The following is a 14,094-nucleotide window of genomic DNA, read 5'->3' on the forward strand; positions in this document are numbered from 1 at the left end:
AATTGTATAAATGAGTTTGTACAGATTCAAACAAATTTCATACAAATTTGTACAGATTCATACGAAAATTCATACAAATCAAAAAGTTACGAATTTGTGTGAGATAGTGTTTTTCATTCCTATTATAAAAGAGTAAATTCTGGAACTATATTGAATATCTTCAGTTCATTTTGGCTGCAAGTTTCATCCCAAGACATTAAGCGTCTGTTTTTAGCCCAGTAACTAAAATTCAGATACGATAATAATTTGACCCATGAGGCATAAATTGTTTATTTAACTCGTTATAATGGGATGATTTCACCTGTTCTTCTTTTATGATAATACTAGCTTTATATTCAGGAACTTAAAGTTTTAACTGTAAAATATGCCACACAACTACTAGTTTATATGATTTTATCCTAGAGGATTACAGTTATTTATGAAGGTTATAAAATGCTAATTTTTTTTGCACATTTGTAAATAAAACTTATAGGTTAAATATTTAATTTCATGATTTAACCCAGTGATTTAGTTTGTCTGTACTTCACATTAATTTGCGATGAAACACCCAATCATTTTTTGTTTTTGAGTTGCTTTACACTGTCTCTGTTATCTGGTTTCTACTGTATTGGTGATAATGCACATATATGAACCTAGACAACGGCTGAATGATGCTCCATATTCTTCCCATATAAGCAAACAACACACAGCTCTGGGTACAATTAAAGTTATCAAATTCATTATTTAATTTTGATCGCAAGTTTGTGTTTGTGTCCTGAGCTTAAGAAATAAAAAAAAACTATACAAAAGCACGCACATCCCTCTTAACTGGGTGCTCAGCCAAAAAACGCAAAAAGTGCATATGAAAAATTCATCAAAGGTGGAAACACCAAAGCTCCAAAAATACAAATCTATTAAATTAAAAAATGTAATTAACTTTAATAAAAAATTTAATAAAAAAAGCTTTGTGTCAGCTAAATTTGTATTTTTGGAGCTTTGGTGTTGCGGCCTTTGATAAATATTTAATTTGTCCTTAGCTTAAGGCAATCATCTGATCTTAATGAGTTAATAGAAATTATTTATTAAAATTAATGAGACATGTATTGGAAAAAAAATCGTCCCACTCTTAAGCAGAACTTGGGGAAAAATAAAAGAATTCAAATTTAACAGAATGGCTAACTATTGTGACTTTAGCTATGTGTTAGTATATAAAGAGCTTCAAAATAAAAGAAACCCTCAGGATTGACCTTTTACTTAAGTGGTACATGCTCCTTAAGTATTAAGAACTTTTTAAAATGGAAAGAGTTGTGGTAATTGTGTTAATTCCGTTGTTTAGTTGGATTGAACATTTCATTTAAAAAAAAAATTGAAATGCAACCCTTCATCTCTGCTTACTTGCGAATGTATGGGCCTTACTTGCGAAAATGGGCGGCACGGTGTCAGTGGTTAGTATGTTATCTTTACAGTCAACTTGTTGCTGGTTCAAGTCCTGGCTGGACCAAGAAGCCTTTCTGTATGAAGTTTTCATGCTCTCCCTGTGTTCATGTTTCCTCGGTGTGTTTCAGTTTTACCATAGTCCAAAGCCATATAGGTGAATTGGATAAATTAAATTTGCCATAGTGTTCTGTAGAGTGTGTGGGTGTTTTTATTTATTTAAAACTTATTTTTAATGTAAATAAATGCATCAGTATATTTTTTTATGAACACAAGTTCTGTTGTTGGTCAACATCTGTTGTTTTTAAATGTGCTCTATAAATAAAGCAAACAAACCAACAATATCCTTTAGCTATATATGAACATGTATTATACAGTCATGTATGTGTTATATGTATGTGTCATTCAAAATATGTTGCATATACAGCATGAGCGCTGACATTTTACAACATTTGATATATTATGTAAATATATGTAGCATATGTACAAGTATGGGACATGTTTTTTCATGCATTTTTAATATCTGTGAATCCAAACATGAACATTTGAATATGTGTTTTACATATATTGCCATATATTAGAGTTCTATGTGGGAATACAGTACATGTGCATGAGCTGCACCAAGGACACTAACTGAGAGGTGACGCTCTTTATTTGTGCTTACAGGTCTTCTGCTTGCTCTGATAGAGCACAGCATGATGCAAGACTGCTTAGATGGTTATAAAAAACTAGGAGGAAAGTGTGAAGGTGTGTATAAGACTAAGACATAATGTATGAAAATGATCTTCATTTCTATTCCTTTGACAACTGTCTACTTTAAGAAACATTTACTTGCTAATATAATGCTTATTTTTTGTCATTGCTGTAGATAAGGATGAGTGTGCAAAGAAACACATTTGTGGAAAAAAAGCAAGCTGCTTCAACACTGTTGGCAGCTATTACTGTCAGTGTCACACAGGATTCATACCAGAGGGTAAACCAACTGTTAATTTCACGCAAGCAGATGGGATTCAGTGCAAAGGTAATGAAAGTTTGATTTGATACATTTCACATAACCAGCAGCAGAAACAACATCTGAATCTGTTTTTCTCATTCCAGACACCAATGAATGTGTGGAGGAAAACATTGATTGTGGCTTCAATGCAAAGTGTGTGAATACTGAAGGGGGTTATTATTGCACATGTCAATCTGGCTTCCTTTCCAGTAGTGGAAACAATCAATTTTTTGCAAACCGAGGTGTTCAATGTGTCGGTAAGATAAAGTGATTCATTACTATACTTTAGACCGGCAATCAAATTTTTACCTTTTTTATTTTTTTTTAACTCTCAGCAGTTGTATCTCTTTAATTATCTCTTTAATTTGATATGGTTGGTGAATATCATTAGGAGCCAAGCACCAAAGATGCTTGTCCTCTGGATGGCAGCCCTCTGAACCATTTCCGCCATTTGCGCAATCTTTGCTGCACCGATAGAGGGCAGACTGATTTTCAACCACAACAAATGTAGACTCTCTAACTCAAACTCTCTAGCGCCACCACTTCTCCATAGTTTTTCCACTTATGTTTATCTTTATAACTTTTGAACCGAATGGGCTACAATAAAAAAAAATTAAAAATTTCCTTGACTTAAGCCGATTCAAATGCACTTTTATTTCGAATTTTTGGTAAAACCTATTTAATGGAACTTGTCCTAGGTTGTGGTCCGATTTTCACCAGAATTGAGTCACCTGATCTACAGACCATGCTGACCAAAAGTTATGGAATTCAAGCTGATTAGACAAATTGTTTTCAATAACTTGTAAACTAATTTAATGTAGAGCATGCATTCATTTACTTAAGGTGTTATCTCTGTAATTCATTAATGTTTTCGCACCAAATTTGGTGTGGGTTATCACAGTCATGGTCTCAAGTGAGCTGCATATCAAAAATTGCGTTGTCTTTTGGATGGATTAGCGAATTGTTATAAAAGTCAGTATGCGTCTTCGGGATTGTGCCCTGAAGGTGCCTATTGTTATGATAATGTTCACATAATCTACAGACCATGCTGACCAATAGTTATGGAATTCAAGTTGATTAGACTAACTGTTTTTGATTAACTTGCGAACGAATTTAACGTAAAGCTTGGAAAAATGCACTTAAGGCAATATTTCCGTAATGCTTAGTGTATTTACACCAAACATGGTGTGTGTTATGACAACCATGGTCTAAGGTTATCTGCAGTGTTTGGCGCACTGGCCCCTAGGTGTCAGGAGATACAAAAAAATGCTATTTTTGCTTATAAAAATTTAACTCAACTTATTCCTTGGGTCAGGCCAAGAACATTGACACCATTTATGCCATATTTGTCTAAACATCCTGATATCAATTTTATTCAAACTTTTTTTTATAAACTCTTAAATTGTTTACCGAAATATCATCAAATGTGACTCAAACCATAGTCAGACCATGTTGACCAAGTGCTGTAAAGTTTGGATCAATAGACTAAACAGTTTTTGTTTACGGCTCAGACAAATGTGCTGCTATAACACCAAACTGCATCTGAGGCTGTCTCTCTGCAATGCTTAAATATATTGACACCAAACTTTAGGTTTTTTGTTTCACCTAACACTGACCTAAACATATCACATTTGTAACTCTGCCACCAAAAGTTATAAATTAATAAATTATTAATAAGTTAATTGTTTTCATGATTTTCTGATATTTTAAGTGAAACATGCTTTAAATTCATTCAAAATCTCAATGTTTCACTTGCTCTGATGCTGCTTACTAACCTTGTTGGCCTTTGGACTGCTTTGCTTATTTTGCCTCTGGACTGATTTGCTCTTTATGGCTCAACTGTTTGGCCCCTTAATTGCTATATTTCTTTTCTTTACTTCTTCCTCTTCTTCTTAGTCTTCTTCTTCCGCCGCAATTTGCATAGCAGCCTATATAGGCGTTTGCTCAAAAGTTATGAAATTCGACACACTGATAGATGACAACCTTCTAATTAACCACAGCAAGTTTGGACCTTTAACTCAAACTTTCTAGCACCACCACTTGTCCAAAAAATATGTAAAGTTTAGTTTGTTTCTATTTTTAATAGTTTGTAAAATGTACTTTTCAGCCTAGACAAAGGGTGTCCAAACTCTGTCCTGGAGGCCCGGTGTCCAACCATAATCAAACACACCTGATGCAGCTAATTAAGCTTTTACTAGATATACTACTAACTTCCTGGCAGGTGTGTTGAAGCAAGTTGGAGCTAAACTCAGCAGGACAACGGCTCTCCAGGACCGAGTTTGGAAACCCCTGTGCTAGACGATTCATCCAATTTTTTACCAGAATTAGCTCAGATCATCACTAGATCATGCAGGCAAAAAGTTATGGAGATCAAGACGATTACTTAAACCGTTGTCGCAAAACGTCCAATTTAATTTGTAAAAAAAATGCAAAATCATATTTAAGGTTATAGCTCAGCAATGCTTAACTCACACCAAACCTGCTGTGTGTTATGACAACTATGATCTGAATTTGAAACCTGCACAGTTTCGTTGCAGTGCTACCTAGTGGTCAGGAGATATGAAAAACAGCTATTTTTGCTTGTATCTTATGAACATTTTCACCAAAACAAAATTTTGGTCTCATTATATTCAAGTGATATTCTGAGTCGAATGATATCCTATTAACCCATGTTCGCCATTGTGAGCGTTGGCCATTTTGAATTTTGTAGAAAATTGCTATATTTTTTTACAAACACATTGAGGTATCATCTTAAAAAATTATATGCATCTTCCAACACCATACCCTAAAAGTGCTCAAAGTATTGCCACCTTGTAGCCATAAATTATAAAGGAGTTTAGAAAATTGCTGTTAACTTCGATTACGTTGACCTCATTGTCATGGGACTGGACTTGATATGTTCCTTGGATAATTTTGTGAATATTAATACTAAATTTTCCGTACTTTGCAAAACTTCCTGTCCGCCATTTTGATTTAGTTTAAAAAAGCTACTTTTTCAAGCTCCTCCTAGATAAGAGATGGGCAAACTTGATCCTCGAGGGCCGGTGTCCCTGCAGAGTTTTGTTCCAACACTTGTCAAACACACCTGTTATAAGACATTCTTTACTCTTTAAAAGAATGCCGTCAGGCGGGCAACACAAACACCAATTATGCCATATATATATATATATATATATATATATATATATATATATATATATATATATATATATATATATATATATATATATATATATATATATATATATATTGCAAAGACATTTCAAAACTTAACTAAGTTAGTTGGGTTAATTAGGCAGGTTAGCGTAATTAGGCAAGTTATTGTATACTGATGGTTTGTTCTGCCCACTATCGAAAAAAAAAAATTGCCTCATGGGGCTAATCATTTTGACCTTATCATCATTTTGAAAAAATTAAAAACTGCTTTTATTCCAGCCAAAATAAAACAATAGGACTTTCTTAAAAAGAAAAAAAAATTATCATATCTACTGTGAAAATTGATTTGCTCTGTTAAAAATCTTTTGGAAAATATTTAAAGAGAGAACAAAATTCAAATGCCTTCAGCAAGAATTTCGGGGTATTATCTTTGAGAAGTGTCGACAGGCTATTATTTTAGCAAAAAGTGGCTGTACAAAAGATTGAAGTTATTATTTTTGCCCATGTCTGTTTTTGTTATGACTTAAATAAATGTTATGTCAGAATTGAAATGTTGCTTTTTCCCTAGTGTATAAAACATATCCAAATGAAATTGCTCATTTAACAGGCCAGCAGGCTATGGCTTGTAAACTCAAAAAATTATCAAGGGTGGTCAATGTATAATTGTTAAAATGTTTTATTAGTCAACCTTTTGTATCATATTCTATTACAACATTTGTAGTACTACATTTTAAGGCATGCAAAAATGTTTTTAGCACCACTCAAAATTAAGTTTCTATTTTTTAATACATGTTAATATTTCAGCATCTCCTGTTGGTACAAACACTTCAACAACTGAGTCTCAAAGAGCAGGACCTACAAGTAAGTAATATAGATGTACAGTTGTCTAAATACTGTTGTGTTTTATATGGTTATTTTAGAAACTGCAACTGTTCTTGTAATGCCGATTTTCACTGTATGCAAAAATATTTTCTTAAACATGTCAACACGAGGTAAGTGTCATGAATTTTTTCCCCATCAAAATGTAAGCAGCTTCTGCCACAACAGACACTCCATCAACTGAGTTTCCAGCATTAGCTTCAAGTATCTTTTTTTTTTTAATTCATTGGCTATTGTGTGAATGTATCAATGGGGAAATTCTAAGTATATTTTTAGCTTAAGTAGAGGTGTTGGAATTCTACTGTCTTTATATTAAGATTTTTGTAATGACACTACTTTAAAAAATATTTATATATCTGTTCTTTTTTGAAATACAATTTCTGTTATTTTGTGCAACATTGTTTTTGTTTTAATACATGTATATATTTCAGCACCACCTGCCAATGCAAGCTCTTCTACAACTGAACCTCAAACTATTGAACCTGAGAGTAAGTATTATGTATTTACATGTTGTCTGAGCACTGTTTCTAGCAGTTTAACACATTTTTAATGCATTAAATATTTCAGCCTCTTCTGCCAATATGAGTGCCTCTACAGCTGAGTCTCAAACAGCAGAACCTACAAGTAATATACAGTATATGTACTGTTGACTGAATGCTGTTGTGGTGGAAACTGTGGTGCAATTTCATTTTACATTTTTTTCATCAAAATATCCCAGCAGCCTCCATCACAACAAACTCTCCATCAACTGCATTTCCAACATCAGAAATCCAACGTCAGAATCCAACATCAAGTGAGTTTTTTAATTCATGGATTATTGTGTGAACATTTTAATTGGAAAATCTTAGTAAAGGTCCACCTTTATTAGAGGTGTTGGAATTTTACTGTATTTGTATTAGGATTGTCATGATAACATATATTTTTATACCATATAATTTTTAAATATTATCACTAGATGTCCATTCATTTTAAAATATAAAATCTGTGATTTTGTGCAAAATGTTTCTATTTTTAATACATCCAAATTGTTTAGTACCCCCTGCCCGAACAAGATTTTTTACAACTGAGTCTCAAACAGCAGAACCAGCAAGTAAGTAATATGCGTGTACCGTTGTCTGAACACTGTTGTGTTTGTTTATATCATAACACGTGTAATAACTTTTCTTGTAAAGAATTTTCAATTATAAATTATTGTGTTAATATTTTGTCTAAACAGTCCAGTGCTGTTTGTCTGACTGCATTTACAATAAATAAAAAATAAAAAACGCATTCTCACAGTTTACAGTTAAATTCATGTGTCGTCATATTAACAGTTCTAGCAGTTGAGAAATGAATTGCCTTGACAGCATTTTTTATTTGATAGATAAAACTATTTACATGAATTGGTAGGAAAACTGATTTTGTATTTTTATCATTAAACAAATTTACATATTAGTCAAACATAACACAAGTCAAAACATAATGTAGTTTTTAAGTGTGGGTTGTTACTATTAAGGGAAAAAAAATCCAAAACCACATACAGTAACCCTGTGTGTAACCCCTATCATTTAACCAGCCAGTTTCTCCAGCCACTCACAAGCCTTATTACTGCCACACCAGTTTGCTATCAAGAAAACCCTTAAATAGTACCTGCATGTCAAAGTGTAGTACACCAAAAGATCCTCAAAAGCTAGACATCATGCCGAGATTCAAAGAAATACAAAAACAATTATTAACAAAGAAATTAATAAAAATCTATGTGTCTGGGAAAGGTTATACAGCATTTCTAAAGCTTTGGGACTGCAGTTGATCCCAGCAAAAACATGTAATATTAGAAAACCTTCCAAGGAGTGGTCATTCGACCAAAATTAACCCAAGATTGCAGCAACAAGTTATACAAGAGGTCACAAAAGACCCTATAAAAACACCCAAAGACTTACAGGCCTTATTTGCCCCAGTTATGGTAAGTGTTCATGATGCCACCATAAGAAAGAGACTGGAAAAAAATGGTTTGAGTGGTATAGTTAAATCTCATTCACACTACAAGTGACTCGCAGCGACAAAGCAACAAGCGTTAAGAATCCTTCATCTTTATGCAAATGAAGAGCAACTTTCGTGAGTGGCAGCCATTAGGAGCACCAGTAAAGCTCACGTGATGCTCTCTCAGGCCTGTTGTATTCGTGCTGTATAAACCTACACAGACTTATTGTGTGAACATTTAAAATGTATGCGTGAAATGTGTACAGACATTTTATGACTAAATCATGATTCCTCAAATCTTCCTAACAAAAATGCATTTTAAATGTATGAAAAAATTCAACAACAGCTTATGCCACGTAAACACAATAAGCAGGTAGGCCGAGGACTAAAAACCATGTGTAAAGAACAATGTAAGGATGGCTACGTCTTTCCATAATATCAGACCCAAGGAACTGTTATAGAATTTCATGAGGCAAGACCACGAGAATTGTTAGGCAGTAAAACAATAAACTTTCTAATCTGAGAAGAGTTGTTCAACTGTCTTGATCGTTCATCCTGAGCTTCCCTCTTTGCCCTCGACTTTACCTTCTCCACTAGAGCAGCTTACTCACATTCCACACAGAATATCTGTTTTCAATATGGTGTGTGTTGTGAATCTTTAATTATTCCTTTTCATGTTTGGTATCATTTTAAATGTCTCTTTGTGATTGGTAAAGTGGTCTTAGTTTCATTGTAATATTTTAATTGTATATGATGATCTGGGTTTCGGCTTTTATAAGATCTTTGATCTTTGTGCTTCACACCAGGTGAAAATGGTCTTCATATGAACTCATGACCAAGAGAGGGTCTTTGTGAAGTTTTTATTTTCTTGAATTTATGATGGTTTGTTGTGATTTTGAGTATTTAAGGGAAAGGTGCAAAAGTGTCTGTGGGATTCTGTAGCCAGGATACCCCATTGCAGTGTGTGAGTCTCTGAGCTCTGCATCAAGACTTATATGCTGCATTGTACTTCTACATGGTCAGGTATTAATCTCTAACTCTTAAATGTGTCTTTGGGAAATCAAAGTGAATTGGCTTTTTTTTTTTTTTTTTTTTTTTTTTTGCTTTTTCTATGTGAATTGGCATGGAAAATCTTTGCCTGATAATAAATGTAAAAAAATTTTTTTAGCTCTAAAAATCTTCTGAGATCACTATAACTAGAAGATTGTTTAGGCCGATGTTTCTGCAGCCTCCTCCTCCGTATGAATATGCTAATGACTCTACTTTGGCAAAACCAAACAAAGAAGCAATGGCAAAAGAAAAAGAGAAACTTTGAACAGATTGTGAATTGGAGGTGTGCCTATCTGAGTTAGACCTGAGAAAAACGTTGTTTGCAAGTTTGTCCTCCGGAATTAATAACAAAAGAAAAAAATAGAGTGGGAGAGTTTAGCTGACGCGGTAACGCAGCGGGGTCTTGTTGGACACCTTGTTGGAATGAGCTAATAGAGTAATAGTTGAGCAGATTTCAGCAGCCAGAGAGGCGTAGCTCATAAAGCGCATGACAACATGTTTTGACTCTATCATTCCTGAATCCGGTTCGAATCCAGCGTCTGATGAACTCATTCTTCTTTTTTTACCCATTACATATCAGACTTTGCCTATACTCTTCATCACAAAGTAGACAAATAGGAGTCATTAATAAGTGTGTTTATTATGTTAAGCGCATTTGAGCATCACATTTTATTTGCACTTTTATTGAATGGAAATGTTTCTGATTCACTTATGCAAATGCGTCTTTAGATGGCGCCTTTATAGCAATCTGCGTGCAGTCGATCACTCCGATTACATTAGGAAAACTGGCAATCGCTGCAAATTGCGCTTTAATGTTTTGCTTGTGAACTATATTGTATGGAAACCTTATATACCTGCTAGACATGCAGATGATCCCGTCTCATACAGCTGCCATTGCACAGCTCAAAGATACTTTATAGTGTGCAATTAAACACAATTGCCTCTAGGAGTCGCCAATGGAAATAAAACAAACACAAACAAGAGATGCACGTATGCCAGACATGAATTTGCTGTGGACCAATGCACATTCTCGCATTAATTTCATCGTTAGTAAATCCAAACGTGAGCGTGAAACCTGACGTAAAGTTTTTGTGTGTATGCAGCATTGACACATGAGGCCCCTGTTGATTTCTGACAGTCACTGGCTTAGTATGATATAATCTAGTGGCTAAATCAAAATGTATTTATGTGAGCAAGCATGGGGCGGCCTAATATTACTTAAAGGAAATTGGTTTACAGTTATATTCACATCTAAGAACCAGAGCTGGTGAAGTTGTGTCCGTGAGCAGAGGGAACTGGAAAGCATACTGACTCTAAGCATGCAACTTTGGGTAAACGATGAACCATTAACTAAAAAGAAATGATTAGGTTAATTAATCTAAATTATACCAAATCACAAACCTTAAGGTGATCAGCTTAAATTGAATCAATCTAAATTTGAATTACTATAAACTGGAGTCAGATAAGAATAAGGGTTAAAATTGGATTCATCAAATGAAAGTTTAATAAATTCTTATGATCTGTTTACAGCTGTGCAAGAGAAGGCTTACACGCATTTAACCTTCACCCATGCTGTCACAGGACGAATAAATGGATCCTCAAAACAATGTATGCACATATTATTACATACAATTTCACTAAAAACACTATCTAAAAAAATAGACTGATGGGCTAATCATTTTGACCTTAAAAAGGTGTTAAATTTTAAAAACTACTTTTATTCCAGCCAAAATAAAACAATCGGACTTTCTCAAGAAGAAAAAAAATTATCATATCTACTGTGAAAATTTATTTGCTCTGTTAAACATCTTTTGGAAAATATTTAAAAAGAGAACAAAATTCAAATGCCTTCAGCAAGAATTCAGGGATTTATCTTTGAGAAGTGTCGACAGGCTATTATTTTAGCAAAAAGTGGCTGTACAAAAGATTGATGTTATTATTTTTGCACATGTCTGTTTTTGTTATGACTTAAATTGCATTGTATCTGTTGATTAAATAAATGTTCTGTCAGAACTGAAATGTTGCTTTTTCCCTAGGGTATAAAACAAATCCAAATGAAATTGCTCATTTAACAGGCCAGCAGGCTATGGCTTGTAAACTCAAAAAATTATCAAGGGTGGTCAATGTATAATTGTCAAAATGCTTTATTAGTCAACCTTTTGTATCATATTCTATTACAACATTTGTAGTACTACATTTTAAGGCATGCAAAAGTGTTTTTAGCACCACTTAATATTAAGTTTCTATTTTTTAATACATGTTAATATTTCAGCATCTCCTGTTGGTACAAACACTCCAACAACTGAGTCTCAAAGAGCAGGACCTACAAGTAAGTAATATAGATGTACAGTTGTCTAAATACTGTTGTGTTTTATATGGTTATTTTAGAAACTGCAACTGTTCTTGTAATGCTGATTTTCACTGTATGCAAAAATATTTTCTTACATGTCAACACGAGGTAAGTTTCATGAATTTTTTCCCATTAAAATGTAAGCAGCTTCTGCCACAACAGACACTCCATCAACTGAGTTTCCAGCATTAGCTTCAAGTATTTATTTTTTTTTGTAATTCATTGGCTATTGTGAATGTATCAATGGGGAAATTCTAAGTATATTTTTAGCTTAAGTAGAGGTGTTGGAATTCTACTGTCTTTATATTAAGATTTTTGTAATGACACTACTTTAAAAAAAAAAATATATCTGTTTTTTTTTTTTTAAATACAATTTCGGTGATTTTGTGCAACATTGTTTCTGTTTTAATACATGTAAATATTTCAGCACCACCTGCCAATGCAAGCTCTTCTCCAACTGAGCCTCAAACTATTGAACCTACATGTAAGTATTATGTATTTACATGTTGTCTGAGCACTGTTTCTTGCAGTTTAACACATTTTTAATGCATTAAATATTTCAGCCTCTTCTGCCAATATGAGTGCTTCTACAGCTGAGTCTCAAACAGCAGAACCTACAAGTAATATACAGTATATGTACTGTTGACTGAATGCTGTTGTGGTGGAAACTGTGGTGCAATTTCATTTTACATTTTTTTCATCAAAATATCCCAGCAGCCTCCATCACAACAAACTCTCCATCAACTGCATTTCCAACATCAGAAATCCAACGTCAGAATCCAACATCAAGTGAGTTTTTTAATTCATGGATTATTGTGTGAACATTTTAATTGGAAAATCTTAGTAAAGGTCCACCTTTATTAGAGGTGTTGGAATTTTACTGTATTTGTATTAGGATTGTCATGATATGATATGTCATGATCATGTCATATATTTTTATACCATATCATTTTTAAATATTATCATTAGATGTCCATTCAATTTTAAATATAAATTCTGTGATTTTGTGCAAAATGTTTCTATTTTTAATACATCCAAATTGTTTAGTACCCCCTGCCCGAACAAGATTTTTTACAACTGAATCATTTTGGCATCAAATGCTGACACTTCCATGATATCATGGAAAAATAAAATGCAACTCCCCCTTGACACTGGGGTACAACTTCATTCTGACGTCATGTTGACATCTTGTGTTTGCTGGGTGTTTAAGGCCATTTCGATCATACAGCAAACACCTGTTATCTTCTCATCAGTGACATGCATCTTAACAGTCTCTGGGTCAATGCATGTAAAGATTTTGGACATCTTGTACACTTTTAATGCTTCCAAATATTTAGCTGCAATTATAAAGCGCTCATGTTTTGATGTAGGGTTGGGTATCGTTTGGGGCTGTTTCAATACCAGTGCTAAATCGGTACTTTTAAAACAATACCGGTGCCAAAACGGTGCCTGAACCAATACTTTTTAGCCACAAAATTATTTGACAAAAACAATATTTTAAACATAATTGAACAATATAAATATATATTTAAAATAAGTTTAAAGTAAACATATATATATATATATATATATATATATATATATATATATATATATATATATATATATATATATATTTGAATTGCATTTATATTTCTTTCGATAACCCTATTTCAAGGTAGTTTATTATGAGGGAATATACTTTCTATGTGAGATTTGATTGGACAGGAATCACAGGACAGATTTTCCTAATCTCCATAGAAAAGAAAAAATAAAGTAGTAACTCCAGGTTGAAGAAAAGTAGTGGAGTAAAAGTATTGATTACTGCACTAAAAATGTACTCAAGGGAAAGTAAAAGTACACATTTTTAAAACTACTTACCAAATTACAATTCCTGAGAAAAACTACTCAATTACAAGAATTTGAGTATTTGTAACGAGTTACTTTACACCACTGCAACTGAGTCTTAAACAGTTAAACCTACAAGTAAGTAAGATATATGTACAGTTGTCTGAACACTATTTCATTAAAGTTAGACCTTTTTACTCTTAATGCAAATTTGGAATTTTACTGTATTTGTATTAAGACTGAGAAGACATATTTTTGTTAGTACTTTTTACTTATTTTGCCAAACTCTCCTTACACTGAGTCTGCCACATCAGTCCCTTATATTCAAAGTTGTCAGAAAACTATTTCTAGATTTTTATTTTTTTTTACAGTATTTCCTGCCAGTACAAGCTCTTCCACAACTGAGTTTCAAACAGCAGAACCTACAAGTAAGTAATGAATATGTACAGTTGTCTGAATACTGTTG

General features: G+C 33.3%; 1 protein-coding gene across 8 annotated transcripts in view; it reads left to right on the plus strand.

Moving 5' to 3' along the window:
- The window catches only part of LOC137490062 (adhesion G protein-coupled receptor E3-like), a 150,662-nt gene that overhangs the window by 20,139 nt on the left and 116,429 nt on the right, over positions 1 to 14,094 (plus strand). For 3 of the 8 annotated variants that reach the window (XM_073945027.1, XM_073945026.1, XM_073945028.1), the window contains 13 exons: positions 2,080 to 2,160; positions 2,282 to 2,434; positions 2,512 to 2,664; positions 6,368 to 6,424; positions 6,874 to 6,930; positions 7,010 to 7,066; positions 7,161 to 7,235; positions 10,982 to 11,059; positions 11,724 to 11,780; positions 12,229 to 12,285; positions 12,365 to 12,421; positions 12,516 to 12,590; positions 14,000 to 14,056. In XM_073945027.1, the coding sequence (XP_073801128.1) occupies positions 2,080 to 2,160; positions 2,282 to 2,434; positions 2,512 to 2,664; positions 6,368 to 6,424; positions 6,874 to 6,930; positions 7,010 to 7,066; positions 7,161 to 7,235; positions 10,982 to 11,059; positions 11,724 to 11,780; positions 12,229 to 12,285; positions 12,365 to 12,421; positions 12,516 to 12,590; positions 14,000 to 14,056 (1,014 nt within the window). Of the gene's footprint in view, positions 1 to 2,079; positions 2,161 to 2,281; positions 2,435 to 2,511; positions 2,665 to 6,367; positions 6,425 to 6,873; positions 6,931 to 7,009; positions 7,067 to 7,160; positions 7,236 to 7,475; positions 7,533 to 10,981; positions 11,060 to 11,723; positions 11,781 to 12,228; positions 12,286 to 12,364; positions 12,422 to 12,515; positions 12,591 to 13,999; positions 14,057 to 14,094 lie in introns of all 8 variants that reach the window. The other 5 variants (XM_073945025.1, XM_073945019.1, XM_073945018.1 and 2 more) reach the window with 4 other exon arrangements.

This window comes from Danio rerio, chromosome 3, assembly GCF_049306965.1.
Source record: "Danio rerio strain Tuebingen ecotype United States chromosome 3, GRCz12tu, whole genome shotgun sequence".
NCBI classification, from domain to species: domain Eukaryota; kingdom Metazoa; phylum Chordata; class Actinopteri; order Cypriniformes; family Danionidae; genus Danio; species Danio rerio.